The sequence below is a fragment of the Bos mutus genome, chromosome 12, assembly GCF_027580195.1.
Source record: "Bos mutus isolate GX-2022 chromosome 12, NWIPB_WYAK_1.1, whole genome shotgun sequence".
NCBI lineage: Eukaryota > Metazoa > Chordata > Mammalia > Artiodactyla > Bovidae > Bos > Bos mutus.
This window is the reverse complement of record NC_091628.1, coordinates 1,681,736-1,698,543: the sequence shown is the minus strand read 5'-3', so window position 1 is coordinate 1,698,543 and position 16,808 is coordinate 1,681,736. Positions and strand designations below refer to the sequence as shown.

General features: G+C 37.8%; 1 protein-coding gene across 3 annotated transcripts in view; it reads left to right on the top strand.

The window, feature by feature from the left end:
* The window catches only part of TDRD3 (tudor domain containing 3), a 217,708-nt gene that overhangs the window by 92,122 nt on the left and 108,778 nt on the right, over nt 1–16,808 (top strand). For all 3 annotated transcript variants that reach the window (XM_070380218.1, XM_070380216.1, XM_070380217.1), the window contains 2 exons: nt 9,780–9,940; nt 15,681–15,822. In XM_070380218.1, coding sequence (XP_070236319.1) covers nt 9,780–9,940; nt 15,681–15,822 — 303 coding nt within the window. The remainder of the gene's footprint in view (nt 1–9,779; nt 9,941–15,680; nt 15,823–16,808) is intronic.

Here is a 16,808-nt window from a genome sequence, read left to right as displayed (position 1 = left end):
GAATAAAGAAAATGATGAACATTATAAGAACCATAATATGCCTTTGGTTTAAATGACTTTATTTTAATGGCATTAACAAAAATAAAGGAAAAAGTTTATTCTGAATCAGTAGCTTATTGTTGTTAAAGGTCGGCTTATTTCAACTTAGAATTTTATTTCATAACAGAAACTTAGATGTAATTTTTGTCTCTTTTCTCTAATTATATTCTTGAGAGATCCTAGCCCTTCTTCTTTTGTTGTTGTTTTTACTCGGTAAGTCATGTCCTACGCCTTTGTGACCCGATGGATTGTAGCCCGCCAGGCTCCTCTGTCCATGGGATTTTCCAGGCAAGAATATTGGAGTGGGTTGCCATTTCCTTCTCCAGGGGATCTTCCTGACCCAGGGATCCAATCCGTATCTCCTGCATTGGCAGGTGAATTCTTTACCACTGACCCACCAGGAAAGCCCAATTATATTCTCTAGGGCTAAATTTTGGAGAAGGCAATGGTGACCCACTCCAGTACTCTTGCCTGGAAAATCCCATGGATGGAGGAGCCTGGTAGGCTGCAGTCCATGGGGTCGCTAGGAGTCGGACACGACCGAGCGACTTCACTTTCACTTTTCACTTTCATTTTTCACTTTCATGCACTGGAGAGGAAATGGCAACCCACTCCAGTGTTCTTGCCTGGAGAATCCCAGGGATGGGGGAGCCTGGTGGGCTGCCATCTATGGGATTGTGCAGAGTCGGACACGACAGAAGCGACTCAGCAGCAGCAGCAGCAGCAGCAGGGCTAAATTTTATAACAGAATTATTTCTTTGTGGGCAAAATACTAGTAAATATAGGGTAGAAATTTGTCAACTTGGGAACATGCCTACTCAAGAAATTAAGTGTAAATGTCTTTTCATATTTCTTTTTCTCTTTGTTAAAATATATATTGAACTAATATGTACAAAAAGGTATTACTTAAAAATCTTTTTATAACAAAAAAGCTTTTGTTCTTTGTCAGAATAATAGTATTTAAAGGTATGATATTTTATAATGTAGAAAGTATCAGCTCGTTAAATTTATTTTTCATACATATAAGCAGATTTTGCTCTCATTCTCCAATTATGCCATAGCATTTTATTATATTAAAACTTTTGACTTAATAGTTAGCCTATCAATTTTCTTTTTGTCTTTGATTGAAATATGGCTAGAGAGAATACTTCTTCTCCTTATTGCCAATGCATATAATACAGCATTACATTTAAACTCACTTAAAGAGGAAATATGAAAATAAATGTAGTTCACACTTCTTGGATTTTATGTAGTTTAAATTTTGGAATTTTTTAAATTCCAGAAGAGGGTGTACTTTATTTATTTAATAAAGAGATTTTATTTAAGAGAACTGTTACAAGTTGGGGAAATGACTGTTGCAATACAGGGACGGGGCCTTTTGTAATAGGGAGAACACTTTGACTACAGATCTGCAAGTATCTTAAATTCAACTTTAGAACTTACCTTTGAGGATTCTGAAAGAGAAGGCATTAGAGGAAGTCATCCAGAGGTCATGACTTCCTGTTGAGACTAGAACTGGACCCGGACAATCAGAGACTCTTCACCCCTTTCCTGTGCTTGGAATGTAGGTGCTGCCCACCATTCCCACAGTGTGAGCTTGGTTTGAGGATGTAGCCCTGAGAGAACAATGTGCTGTTGAGGCCATCTGGACAGTACATGTGCCTGGACCATGTTAGAACCTTCATGTGCACGTTTAAGATTGTGACTGATGGCTACAGAGGCCTACTCACTTTGTAGCGATGCAAGACAAACTGCCCGTGTACGTTCTCTTACTTATGAACCTGCCACTTACCCGTCTGGAGTGAACTACCTCTTTTTCTTTTTTTCTTTTAAATATTTTTAATGAGTACATTTTTGCTATCTGGAAATCACAAAATTTTTTATATTAAATTAGCCAATTGCATTCAATATTTAAAAAGAAATTAACCTGCTACTTCAAAGGAAATCACAGCTGGCATTCAGTAGTAATCTTGTGTATAATATGATCTATGCTTGAGGCCAACTTATTACCCTCTTTCCTCCATTTAAATTTTTTAAATTAGTTTATTTTAATTGAAGGATAATTACTTTAAAATCTTTTGGTGATTTTTGCCATACATCAGCATGAATCAGCCACAGGTGCACATGTGTCCCCCCATCTTGAACTCCCCTCGCACCTCCCTTTCCAGCCCATCCCTCTGGGTTGTCCCAGCGCACTGGCTTTGAGTGCCCTGCTTCATGCATAGAACTTGCCCTGGTCATTTGTTTTACATATGGTAATATGCATATTTCAATGTTATTCTCTCAGATCATCCCCCTGCCTTCTCCCACATAGTCCAAAAGTCTGTTCTTTACATCTGTATCTCTCTTGGTGCCTTTCATAAAGGATCATCATTACCATCTTTCTAAATTCTGTATATATTTGTTAATATACTGTATTGCTTTTTCTCTTCCTGACTTACTTTATTCTGTCTAATAGGCTCCAGTTTCATCCACCTCTTTAGAACTGACTCAAATGTGTTCTCTTTTTATGGCTGATTAATATTCCGTTGTGTATATGTACCACAACTTCCTTATCCGTTATCTGTTGATGGACATCTAGGTTGCTTCCATGTCCTAGCTATTATAAACAGTGCTGCAATGAACATTGGGGTACATGTGTCTCTTTGAATTCTGGTTTCCTCGGTGTGTATGCCCAGCAGTGGGATTGCTGGATCATAAGGCAGTTCTATTTCCAGTTTTTTAAGGAATCTCCACAGTGTTCTCCATAGTGACTGTACCAGTTTGCATTCCCACCAACAGTGTAAGAGGGTTCCCTTTTCTCCACATCCTCTCCAGCATTTATTGTTTGTCAACTTTTTGATGGTGGCCATTCTGACCGGTGTGAGATGATACCTCATTGTGGTTTTGGTTTGCATTTCTCTAATAATGAGTGATGTTGAGCATCTTTTCATGTGTTTATCAGCCATCTGTATGTCTTCTTTGTAGAAACGTCTGTTTAGTTCTTTGGCTCACTTTCTGATTGGGTTATTTGTTTTCCTGGTATAGAGCTGCATGAGCTGCTTATTTATTTTGGAGATTAATTTTTGTCAGTTGTTTCGTTTGCTGTTCTTTTCTCCCATTCTTAAGGCTACCTTTTTACCTTGCTTATAGTTTCCTTCATTGTGCAAAAGCGTTTAAGTTTATTTAGGTCCCATTTGTTTGTTTTTTTCTAAGTATTTTATTCTTTTCATTGCAATGGTTAATGGGATTGTTTCCTTAATTTCTCTGTTTTTTCATTCTTAGTGTATAGGAATGCAAGGGATTTCTATGTATTAATTTTATATCCTGCAGCTTTACTATATTCATTGATTGCTGCTGCTGCTGCTAGTTGCTTCAGTCGTGTCCGACTCTGTGTGACCCAATGGACAGCAGCCCATCCTATGTCCACAGGATTCTCTAGGCAAGAATACTGGAGTGGGTTGCTATTTCCTTCTCCATATTCATTGATTAGCTCTAGTAATTTTCTGGTTGTACCTTTAGGGTTTACTATGTAGAAGATCATGTCATCTGCAAACAGTGAGAGTTTTACTTCTTTTCCAATCTGGATTTCTTTTATTTCTTTTTCTTCTCTGATTGCTGTGGCTAGGACTTCCAAAACTATGTTGAATAGTAGTAGTGAGAGTGGGCACCCTTGTCTTTTTCCTGATTTTAGAGGAAATGCTTTCACTTTTTCACCATTGAGGATAATGTTTGCTTTGGGTTTGTCAGATATGGCTTTTATTATGTTGAGGTATGTTCCTTCTGTGCCTACTTTCTGAATAATTTTTATCATAAATGGGAGTTAAATTTTGTCAAAGGCTTCCTCTGTATCTATTCAGATAATATAATGGTTTTTTTTTTCAGTTTGTAATATGGTATATCACATTGATTGATTTGTGAATATTGAAGAATCCTTGCATCCCTGGATAAAGCCCACTTGGTCATGATGTATGATCCTTTTACCGTGTTGGTGAGTTCTGTTTGCTAGAATTTTCTTGAGGATTTTTGCATCTATGTTCATAAGTGATATTGGCCTATAGTTTTCTTTTTTTGTGGTATCTTTGTCTGGTTTTGGTACTAGGGTGATGGTGGCCTCATAGAATGAGTTTGGGAGTTTACCTTCCTCTGAGAATTTCTGGAAGAGTTTGAGTAGGATAGGTGTTAGCTCTTCTCTAAATTTTTGGTAGAATTCAACTGTGAAGCCGTCTGGTCCTGGGCTTTTGTTTGCTGGAAGATTTTTGATTACAGTTTCAATTTCTGTGCTTCTGATTTGTCTGTTCAGATTTTCTATTTCTTCCTGGTTCAGTTTTGGAAGGTTATTCTTTTCTAAGAATTTGTCCATTTCTTCCAAGCTATCCATTTTATGGGCATATAGTAGCTCATAGTAGTCTCTTACTATCTTTTGTATTTCTGTTTTGTATGTCTGTTGTGATTTCTCCATTTTCATTTCTAATTTTGTTGATTTGATTTTTTTCCTTTTTTTCTTGATGAGTCTGGCTAATGGTTTGTCTATTTTACTTATCTTCTCAAGAACCATATTTTAGTTTTGTTGATCTTTGTTAGAGTCTCCTTCATTTTCATTGTGACCTGCTCTAATTTTTATGATTTGTTTCCTTCTACTAACTTTGGTGTTTTTGTGTTCTTCTTTTTCTAGTTACTTTAGGTGTAAAGTTAGGTTGTTTATTTGATGTTTCTCTTGTTTCTTGAGGTAGGCTTGTATTGCCATGAATATCCCTCTTAGCACTGCTTTTACTGAATCCTATAGGTTTTAGATTGTTGTGTTTTCATTTTTATTTCTTTCTATGCATGTTTTTATTTCCTTTTTGACTTCTTTCCATGATCTGTTGGTTATTTAGAAGTGTGTTGTTTAGCCTCCAAATGGTTGGATTTTTAACAGTTTTTTCATGTAGTTGACATCTAATCTTACTGCATTGTGATCAGAAAAGTAGCTTGAAATGATGTCAATTTTAAAAAATTTACCAAGGCTAGAGTTATGGCCCAGGATGTGCTCTATCCTGGAGAATGTTCTGTGTGCATTTGAGAAAAAAAAGGTAAATTCCATTGTTTTTGGGTGAAATGCCCTATAGATATCAATTAGGTCTAACTGGTCCATTGTATCATTTAGTTTGTGTTTCCTTGCTTATTTTCTGTTTGATTGATCTATTCATGGGTGTGAGTGGGGTATTAAAGTCCCTATTATTATTGTGTTTTTGTTAATTTCCTGTTGCATACTTGTTAGCATTTGCCTTATGTATTGAGGTGCTCCTATGTTGGGTGCATATATATTTATAATTGTTACATCTTCTTCTTGGATTGACCCTTTGATCATTATGTAGTGTCCTTCTTTGTCTCTCATTATGGTTTTTATTTCAAAGTCTATTTTATCTGATATGAGTATTGCTTCTCCTGCTTTCTTTTGGTCTCCATTTGCATGAAATATCTGTTCTAGCTCTTCACTTTCAGTTTGTATGCATCCCTAGTTTTGAGGTGGTCTCGTGTAGACAGCATATGTAGGGGTCTTGGGTTTGTAGCTACTTGGCTAGTCTGTCTTTAGGTTGGTCCGTTTAACCCAAAAAATTTCTTTTCATTTAAGGTGATTATTTTAGGTAGCTTTCTTTACATTTAAGGTACTTATTGATAAGTATGATCCCTTTACCATTTCCTTTGTTGTTTTGGGTTCGTTTTTATAAACCCTTTCTGTGTTTCCTGTCTAGAGAGGATCCTTTGGCATTTGTTGAAGAGCTGGTTTGGTGTGCTGAATTCTGTCAGCTTTTGCTTGTCTGTAAAACTTTTGATTTCTGCTTTGTATCTGAATGAGATCCTTGTTGAGTAGAGTAATCTTGGTTGTAGGTTTTTCTCTTTTATCACTTTTATGTCCTGCTATTCCCTTCTGGTCTGAAGAGTTTCTATTGAAAGATCAGCTTTTATCCTTATCCCCTTGTGTGTTATTTGTTGCTTTTCCTTTGCTGCTTTTAATATTTGCTCTTTGTGTTTAATTTTTGTTAGTTTGTTTAATATGTGTCTTTGGGCATTTTGTCTTGGGTTTATCCTGTTTGGGTCTCTCTGGGTTTCTTGGACTTGGATGACTTTTCCTTCCCCATTTTAGGGAAATTTTTGACTATTATCTCCTCAAGTGTTTTCTTATCCCTTTCTTTTTGTCTTCTTCTTCTGGGAAACCTATGTTTGAATATTGTGACGTTTAATATCATTCCAGAGGTCTCTGGGGTTGTCCTCATTTCTTTTTTCTTTTTTCCTTCTTAACTCTCTGCTTCATTTATTTCCACCATTGTGTCTTCCACCTCACTTATCCTCTCTTCTACCTCAGTTTTTCTACTGATACGAGTATATGGTTCCCTCCAGAGGTTTTTAATCTCAGTTATTGCATTGTCCATTATTGATTGACCCTTCTTAATTTCTTCTAGGTCATGGTTAAACATTTCTTTCTTCTTCTCAATCCTTGTCTCTAGTCTGTTTATCTGTAACTCCATTTTGTTTTCAAGATTTTGGACTATATTTACTATCATTATTCTGAATTCTTTTTCAGGTAGACTCCCTATCTCCCCCTCTTTGGTTTGGTTTGGTGGGTTTTTGTCATGTTCCTTCACCTGATGAATATTTCTCTGCCTTTTCATTTTGTTTAGACTGCTGTGTTTGGGGTTTCCTTTCTGCAGGCTAGAAGGTTGTGGTTCCTCTTAATTTTGAAGTCTGCTCCCTGTGAGTGGGGTTGGACCAGTGGCTTTTTGGGGTTTCCTTGGGGGAACTTGTGTCTGTGTCCTGATGGGTGGGACTGGATCTCTTCTCTCTGGACTGCAGTCAAGTGTCCAGTAGTGAGTTTGGGGATGTCTGTGGGTTTGGTATGGCTTTGGGCAGCCCATCTTTTAATGTTCAGGGTTGTGTTACCATTTTTCTGGAGAATTAGTGTGGTATTAATTAGCTTAGTTAGCTAGTTGGCTTTTGGGTGGAGCTTGGTTTCAGTGTAGGTATGGAGACTTTTGGTAGCCTTAGGGTTTTGGCCCTCCTCCTACAAGAGTGTCAACACTTCTCCATCCATACAGTGCAGAAGATAAAACCCCTAGGTTAATGGTGAAACACCTCTCTACAGCCAGGAACACCCAGAGAGATTCACAGAGTTTTATAAACAAGAGAAGAGGGAAGAAGGAGATAGAGGTGACCAGGAGGAGAAAAGGGAGAGTTAAAAGGGGAGAGAGCAGTCAAGCCAGTAATCAAGTCCCTCAGTGAAAATGGATACTGAAGATTAGATTCCTAAAGGTGCAAAATTGATAACAAATTTTAAAAAGCAAAGATTAAAAACTAGAATAGAGATTTAACTCTCAAAAATTCAATATAAATAATACAAAACAAAATCAGTCAGAAAAAAAATATATATATGGAGTTTGTTTTAAAAAATAGGTCTTTTTTTTTTCCAGAAAGGTAATAGTAGGCTATAAAAATGAAAGTTAAAGGAGTAATAAATAATTTTTTTTTAAATTACAAAGTGATAATAGTAAAAATATACCTAGGAATTTCTCTGGCACTGTTGTGGGCAGTGTGGGGTCAGTTCAGTGTCAGATAGTCCATTGTTCTGGCTTGTACTTCTTCTCAAGGTCTACAAGTGAAGTCGCTCCGTCGTGTCCGACTCTTTGCGACCCCATGGACTATAGCCTATCAGGCTCCTCCGTCCATGGGATTTTCCAGGCAAGAGTGCTGGAGTAGATTGCCATTTCCTTCTCCAGGGGATCTTCCTGACCCGGGAATTGAACCCGGGTGTCCCGCATTGCAGGCAGATGCTTTACCGTCTGAGCCACCAGGGAAAAATGTGCAGTCTCAGCATTACCTGAAGGGTTTTAGTCTGTTGAAGGCGTTCCCCACTTCTTTGTTTATTTTGGTTTCTTCTTTTGCAAGTCTCTTCAGTGTCTAGTTTCTGCCCTGGGGGGGATGAAGCTGGCCACTTATTTAGGGTCACTTGTTTAGTTGTCCTGTGGAGAGGGAGGGACACTGCAAACAGATACCTCTGGCACGTGTGGGTAGTGCTCACAGTGGATGGACCACAACTGGTTTGCCACAGGCGAAGGCGTCATGTACTTTGTGGTCCACAGTGCTCAGGCTCCAGGGTGCTCTGCAAGGGCACTGTCCCAAGTGGACCTTGTGTTTCGTACATGTCCCAGGTCTGAGCTACTGAGATTCTCAGGTGCTCTGCAAGGGCACAGATGCAGTTGGTTTGTACGTTTTGTGCCCTTTCCAGGTCCAGGCAGCTCAGGTGACTGGTTGCTTGGTGAGTGCACTGTCCCAGGTGGGCCATGTGTCTTATCACCTCCCTGGTTCCGGCGGCTAGGTTTGCCGGGTGCACCACCAGGTGTGCTGTGTGTCTCCTCTGGGGAGCTGATCTCAGGCTCGACCCTCCTGGCAGATGTCAGCCATCCAGGATCCCAGGAAGACGTGGTTAGCAACTGGCAGCCTGCTCACAGTTTGGTGGAAAATGTGGTCTCTGGTGCTGAGATTGCAGTGGCCCCTTGCCTTCCAGCTCTGGCTGTCACACACTTGCATCTCTGCCTCCCAGGAGGGAGGGCCCTAAAGAGCAGCTGGCTTGTTCTCCTTTGGTATTTGCTAGGGCACAAGCCTTTGTTCTATAAGTGTGCCAGGGGTCACCATAAGGAGTCAGAACCTTTAGAGGGAAAAGTCCTTTTTCCTTCCTTTTTTTGTCTCCCTGGCAGTGGCATGTTTTGGGTTACTGTGTCACATTAGCCTCCTCAGATTGTCCTCAGGGCATTCAAGCCCAGTCCTCATCCTAAGGATCAATGCTGCAGCCCATACCTCCCTGCCCAGCCTCCACTCACTGCTGGCGGACACAAGTGTCTGAGCTGCTTCTCCACTGGTAGTTGTGGTTAGGTGCATATTCTGTGTATGTTTTTTTTTTTTTTTCTTCCTGTTACATTGCCCTCAGATTCCAAAGCTCCCCACTGACATGCCTGTGAGAGGGTTTCCTGTTGTGTGGAAACTTCTCCTTCATGACTCCCTCCCCAGGACGGATCTCTTCCCATAAATCCTTTGTCTCTGTTTTTGCCTTTTATATTTTCTCCTACCTCCTTTTGAAGAGATTGGGCTGCCTTTCTGGGTGTCTGGTGTCCTCCATTTTCATTCACAAGTTGTTTTGTGTAAATTGTTCAACATTCAAATGATCTTTTGATGAATTTATAGTGGAGAAAGTGGTCTCCCTATCCTATTTCTCTGCCATCTTGGGACATCCCCCCACACCCCCCCCGCCCCGCCTTCCCCAGAGTATACTTTAAACTTGATACTTTTGAACAGAAAACAGTCCTTTCCACTGTTGTTGTGAAGTTGATATCCCTTAAAAAATTGCCAATGTTTTTAATTCCAGAATGTCTGTTAATGTACACGGGTGGAAAAGGGAGGCTATATGTGAACAATTTAGAGCACATAAGATGAAAAACATCTTTTAATATAACATTAATTCAGAAAATAACTTTTTCCCTAACATTTTTTCCTTTGTTTTCTGAAAATTAATTCAGAATTATATTTTAAAAAATCCTTCAAAAGACCTTTTTGAAGTTTTATCTTTAAATTAAAAAAAACCCTGATGTATGTAACAGTTTAAAATTTGAGCTTATTTAATTGAAATATCATTATAAAGAATAAAATATAACCATTAAGGAAAAGAGAAAGATTAAAGTGAAAACAGTGCTGTGGCTACAGGTGATATTTATTCCTTTGTCTTCTCACAGCTTGAAGGTCCATGTGTTTTGCAAATTCAAAAAATTCGCAATGTTGCTGCACCAAAGGATAATGAAGAATCTCAGGCTGCACCAAGGATGTTGCGTTTACAGATGACTGATGGTCATATAAGTTGCACAGCAGTAGAATTTAGTTACTTGTCAAAAATAAGGTAATTGGCTCTTTATTGTGTATATTTGTTGTGTTTAAAGGTACAATTCACAATGGATTTTATTTCTAAGACCTTTAAAAAGAAGGAATGAACTCTTAAGTACATGTTATAGTTTTTCAGTATAAATTAGAGAGTTTGTACTATATCTGTAAAGAGAAATAGTTTAAACTGGATTTAGTTGCTTTAACATTAATAACAAAAACAGAAATTTAAGATATTCTTACATGGAAAGTAATCTTGTTAATTTTATCACTAAATTTTAGATTGTTAAAAATTTTCCGAACAGAAAGTGAAAGTGAAGTCGCTTAGTCGTGTCCGACTCTTTGTGACTCCATGGACTGTAGCTTAACAGGCTCCACCATTCCATGGGATTTTCCAGGCAAGAGTACTGGAGTGGGTTGCCATTTCCTTCTCCAGAGGATCTTCCCAACCTAGGGATCAAACCCAGGTCTCCCACATTGTAGGCAGACACTTTACAGTCTGAGCCAAATTTCTTTAAATATGTTACAGTTTCTTCCTTGACAGTTAGTTGTGACCATCACACTGTTTAGTGGTTTAGAAAAGTTATAGGCAAATGAGTTTTCTTGGAGGAAATGATTGAAGCTAGAGAGATTTGTATGTTGCTCCACTTTCTAAAAGGGGGAATAATTCTATAAGGAAAAATTTCCAAATCCTTCTTTTGCCTGTTTTTATAATAGGCTTTTAGAGTCATGCCTGTTGGAATGGAAAAAAGCAGTGAGAGGCAAGGGAAAGTGTCTCCATTATTCTCAGTGTCTCCATTAGATCCATTTGAACTCTTTTTTCTGAGATGGGAATTTTCATTGGACATTTGCAAACAGTCCCTCTCACGTTTTTCTTTTCTTAGTCATTTTATATGCTTATGTTTGCTGCTCAGAGTCTTTTGTGCTTTTTCCATTTAATATTAATGCTGAGACCACACTTCTTTCCTGCCCAAGCATTTGTTCTAACATTTTTATCTGGTGCTGGAGGGTCAAAGATACAAAGAATTTAGATTTTGCCCCCAAGTAGCTTATATGGTGGAGAAGGCAATGGCAACCCACTCCAGTGTTCTTGCCTGGAAAATCCCTGGTAGGCTGCAGTCCATGAGGTCGCTAAGAGTTGGACATGACTGAGGGACTTTACTTTCACTTCTCACTTTCATGCATTGGAGAAGGAAATGGCAACACACTCCAGTGTTCTTGCCTGGAAAATCCCATGGGCGGGGGAGCCTGGTAGGCTGCCATCTATGGGGTCGCACAGAGTCGAACATGACTGAAGCGACTTAGCAGTAACAGCAGCTTCTATGGCAATGAGATAAGTACACAGCATACAGATTATAATATATATATAATCTAAAAGGAATAGGAGTTCAGGAAATTGCCTGTACCTAAGAGAGCCAGGAATAAGACTTAAAATATGAATAGGTATTTTGAGAGAGATTGGGGTAGGGGATGGCACGTGCAAAGACAGGGTACCCTGACAACAGATGAGTGAAAAGTTACACTTAGAAGAGCTTGGGTGATTGGCATGATGGTATATGGGAGGAAATATGGTAGGTTGAGGCCTTGTATTCCGCAATCAGTGGTCTCGTTCTTTTTTCCTTCCTTCAGCTAGTGTCTGCCTTTGGTGAGGGAGGCTCCTTGTGAGGGAGGCTCCTTCCTTAGAAGAGAGTATTAATGTTTGTCGAAAATGCTGATTTTCATATACAAAGTGGGGTATATTGACTTTGTGATTATGTTGTCTTTTCTTTGAAGAGTAGAATGATTCCTACTTTTATGGAAATACAGGCTTTCCTCCTTTGACTGAGTAGGAAGACTTGCTATGTAATGGCTCATTCTCTCATTTTACTGCTGTATATTTTTCTGTGGTAAATGAAAGCACAAGATCAGCCCAGAGAAGAGGGTCTCTTACGCCGTTCACCATTTTCTTTTGTTGAATTTATTACATTTTGACAATTGAGAAAAAGTGTTGCTTCTTTTTCATTTGCTCATCATTGAAACAACATGACTACTTTTGGTTCTATAGAAACAATAGCTTACAGAAGTGTTCTTCCATGTGAACAAGTTGGGAAACTATTTTCAAAATAAGTTTGGTGGTTAGTGGTTGTAACTCACTAGGGAGGATAAACCAGGAATTGGTATAGAATGTGTTTTCACCATGTGTTTTCACCACTGGGCATCGCATTTCTCTGGGGGTGCTTCGTTCTACTCATCTATCGTATCTCCAGCCTCACTTCTTCCTATAGTTTTTTTTTTTTTTTTTTTTAAATTAAATGAAGAGAGAGAATAAAGGAACTTTGGAGTGCCAATCAAGTATTAGTTAAATTGCAATATGCTCTCTGAGTAAGTTATGACCCTGAAGGTGATATAATAAAAATTTTATTAAAGTTTTAGCACCCGTTTATTCTTTTTTTTTTTTTAAATTTTATTTTATTTTTAAACTTTACATAATTGTATTAGTTTTGCCAAATATCGAAATGAATCCGCCACAGGTATGTATGTGTTCCCCATCCTGAACCCTCCTCCTCCTCCCTCCCCATACCATCCCTCTGGGTCGTCCCAGTGCACTAGCCCCAAGCATCCAGTATCGTGCATCGAACCTGGACTGGCAACTCGTTTCTTACATGATATTTTACATGTTTCAATGTCATTCTCCCAAATCTTCCCACCCTCTCCCTCTCCCACAGAGTCCATAAGACTGTTCTATACATCAGTGTCTCTTTTGCTGTCTCGTACACCGGGTTATTGTTACCATCTTTCTAAATTCCATATATATGCGTTAGTATACTGTATGTTTATTCTTTTGTGGGAATAGAATTGTAATTCAGTGACTATAACTCTTTCTCAATTATCCTAGTGAGATTGTATGTTTGACTTCAGAAAATTCACTATCTTTTCCCTCTTAACCTATTAGAGAAAGAGTTTGGAAAGGTACAGTCATTTTACATAAAGATAACTCATTATCTGCTTTCACATTAGCTTTTGGTTTTAAAAATATATTATCATAATGAAAATGCCCCTGTAATTTGCTTCCTACTTTTTAAGGTCTTGTGTAGTTTCTTATATTGCTAATTTGTGATTTTTACATTTTCATTACACTTTCCAATTTTATCAATATGTTAGAAATTATTGGCTAAAAATGGCTCTAAAGAACTCATTGATTTTATGTAAATATTGTAATTCATTAATAATTTCTTTATAGGTTAAGAGTAGGGCACCTTGGTATTCTTGGTGCTTATTTTTTAAAATTTATCCCTAAATGGTGACTATAGAGTTAGAAAATCTGTATCTGCTCTTTACCTGGAACTGGGAAAAACTTCACTTAGTGTATCTGTATTCAGTTGTTGCTGATTTTGAAGTTTGATAGGCATTGTGCAAAGTTTCCTACATTTATTACCATATGCTGTTGCTAAGTCGCTTCAGTCATGTCCGACTCTGTGTGACCCCATAGACGGCAGCCTACCAGGCTCCTCCATCCATGGGATTCTCCAGGTAAGAATACTGGAGTGGGGTGCTATTTCCTTCTCCAATGCATGAAAGTGAAAAGTGAAACTGAAGTCACTCAGTCGCGCTCGACTCTTAGCGACCCCATGGACTGTAGCCTACCAGGCTCCTCTGTCCATGGGATTTTCCAGGCAAGAGTACTGGAGTGGGGTGCCATTGCCTTCTCCATATTACCATATAGCTCTCTACTTAAGAGTTAAGTTAGGCAAGGCTGTCCATGACCATTTGTTTTGTTAAGTTACATAAAATGACTAAGAATGATTAAGCATGGGGTCCTTAAGATAATTTTAGGATAATTTTTACCAAATAATGTTTTACTCTGATGGGATTTTTGAAACCTTAAAAATAGGCATATTCTGTGTCTTCTTGTTAATGACCATTTTATCAACCATTTTTCTTCAAAATAAACCAGCGATACCAATGCTTTCATTGATTTGCTTTTAAAAAAAGTTAATTTATTTTAATTGGAGGATAATTACTTTACAATATTGTGGTAGTTTTTGCAATACATTGACATGAATCAGCCAAGGGAGCTCCCCATCTTGGGGAGTAACATGTGTCTCCCCATCCTGAACCACCTCCCATGCTCCCCCCATCCCCCCACCAATTGATTTGCTTTTGCACTATCACCCATTCCAGTATTCTTGCTTGGAGCATCCCATGGACAGAGGAGCCTGGCAGGCTACAGTCTATAGGGTTGCAAAGAGTCAGACATGACTGAAGTGACTTAGTATGCACACACACATTCCACATGGTGAATTTTATAAATTTTTAAAAATGTGACAGTGTGAAAGCCTCTCAGCATGATTTTCTAATTTATCTTAAGTGCTTTAGGACCGTCTTTATTCCTTTTTGCAGTTCTTTACCCCTTGCTGCTATGTTTGAAGAGATGCAGTGGGGCTTAGTATATATGCTTTTACTTTAGGATAAACCTATGTGATGAAATGGATTTCTTTCATTTTTTCCTTTACTGAAAGACTGGTAGAAGGATAAACAATTTTTTCTCTGGTTTTTGTAAAAGGGGTCATGGTATGATAATGTTTGTTCCAAATCTGATAATGTTAACCTATTATGGAAAAATCCTTTTGAAGTCAGTATGCTTTAGAGTAAATAACTCTTATTTGATCTTTAACTGGATGGTTAATAAAAAGAGCATTGTTTTAGGATTACAGTAGTTTATATAGATGTTAAATGTCTCGGTTTCTTACAGATTTGTTATCTCTTTTGTATTGGAATTTAATTTTTTAACACAGTATAAAATGAGGTTTGGAAAAATGGAAAATTCTTTTCATTACACATTTCTCTCCACATGTTAACACCTTGTAATTATCAAGGCAGAATTGTTTAACATCCTTTGAGATCATAGACTCCAAGTATCTTAAAAGAAGGAGCTGTAAACATTGCACTGAAAACTTGCTTTAAAGCTTTACCTGACCTGTTAGTTAGGGTAACTCTGGGAGTTGGTGATGGACAGGGAGGCCTGGCATGCTGCAGTTCATGGGGTCGCAAAGAGTAGGACATGACTGAGTGACTGAACTGAACTGACCTGTTAGTTTGTAGATAAACAACTGATAATAAGCTTTGAATGGTGCTAATAAGAGTTTAGAAATTCTCTCTATTAAAAATGGTTGCCCTTCCTCCCCAGGTGATGTAGTAAATTTAGACTATAATTCAACTGTTATTAGTAAATGACAGTGGTGTTTGCAAAATTTTGCTTTGTACTTCTCCTTCAAATTTGATTCTTTTTATTGTGTCATTATGAAGAAAAACCTTCAGATTTTTGGTATATAATATTCATTAAAAGACATTTTCCTATTTGTATTGATAATGTATTAAAAGTTATTTGTGGTTAATAAAAGGCTTCTTTTAAACACCTTAAAAAATGTGAGGTTGTAAAGCTCAGGGGAAAAAAGATCAAATCTTACATTTATACAGTGTAATAGAGTCAAGGAAGTACTTTCACATCTTTTGTTTTCTTTATCTTTAAGTTCATGAGCTATGATTTCTATTATCCATATATTTTTACATGTAGAAAATTAAGGTAGAAAATGACAGTCTTGTACCTGGTCTTCTGATTTCTCCCTGATGACCTGTTCACACTATATAGCCCATCATCTGAAAAATAGTTTTCACATTAGTACATTTTGAAGAATTTTACTAGGTTGTATTATGGGACTGAATTCTAGTTTGGGGAAGGAGCTTAAATGTGTTTTAACTCTTTTTTTCCTTTGCTTTAGCCTAAACACACCACCTGGAACTAAAGTTAAACTCTCAGGTGCTGTGGACATAAAGAATGGATTCCTGCTCCTGAATGACTCTAACACCACAGTTCTTGGCGGTGAAGTAGAACACCTTATCGAGAAATGGGAGTTACAGAGAGTAAGTGTAGATTAAGAAGAACGGTTTGAACTTATAAAATATTACACTCTTTTTGTATAGTCTTTCTTTTAAAGGATTGCCCTATAATGAATAGTAAAATTATTTCTTTATGCCAGAATTGAATAGAGTGGAATACAGTGATCTGTATAGAAATTATCTACCTTTGTTTAAGCATATTGTTCTTCTAAAACAGATGCCTTTTTTCAATATTTGTTATATTTTATTACATATTTTATAAGTCAGTCTTTACTGACAAGTTTTTAAAACTGCTAGGATACCAGTTATAAGCTATGTGTAATATTGTTTTTGTCTAGTCACCAAGTCATGTTCAACTCTTTTGTGACCCCCATGGACTATAACTTGCCAGACTCCTCTGTCCATGAGATTTCCCAGGCAAGAATACTGATGTGGGTCGCCATTTTCTTCTCTGGGGGATCTTCCCGACCTAGGGAACAAATCCACATCTTCTGCATTGGTGGGCAGATTCTTTACCACTGAACCACCAAGGAAGCCCTATATATAATATACCTGTGCTTAATTCTTTCTGCAGAAAACAAGTGTTTGTGCATATATATGAATAACGTGTATTTCTCTTATCTATAAACACACATAGATACAAGTGAAAGCAAATTAGAATTTCACTATAATGAAAGGATTCTTGTTGCATTTGACTTTCTAGTCACATTAGTTGATGTTTTCACCATTTATGTTAACAGAATCTTCATCCTCCTAGTCATCTATGTTATCTAATAATTGTCCTTCTACTTTGCTTCTAGCCACCAGTTCTGTTGCTCAACTGCAGTCAGATCTCTCATCAGTGTCTTGCTCTCAGGTTCCATTGATATTACTGTAGTTTAAGTCTCTGGCCTGGGCTATTTGTAGTAGCCTTTTAGCTGGTTTTACCACATATCCTTTTTCTATCTTCTAATTTATTGTACTCTGCCAGAGTGTCTTTAACATAACTCAGAGCAATGCTACATCCTACT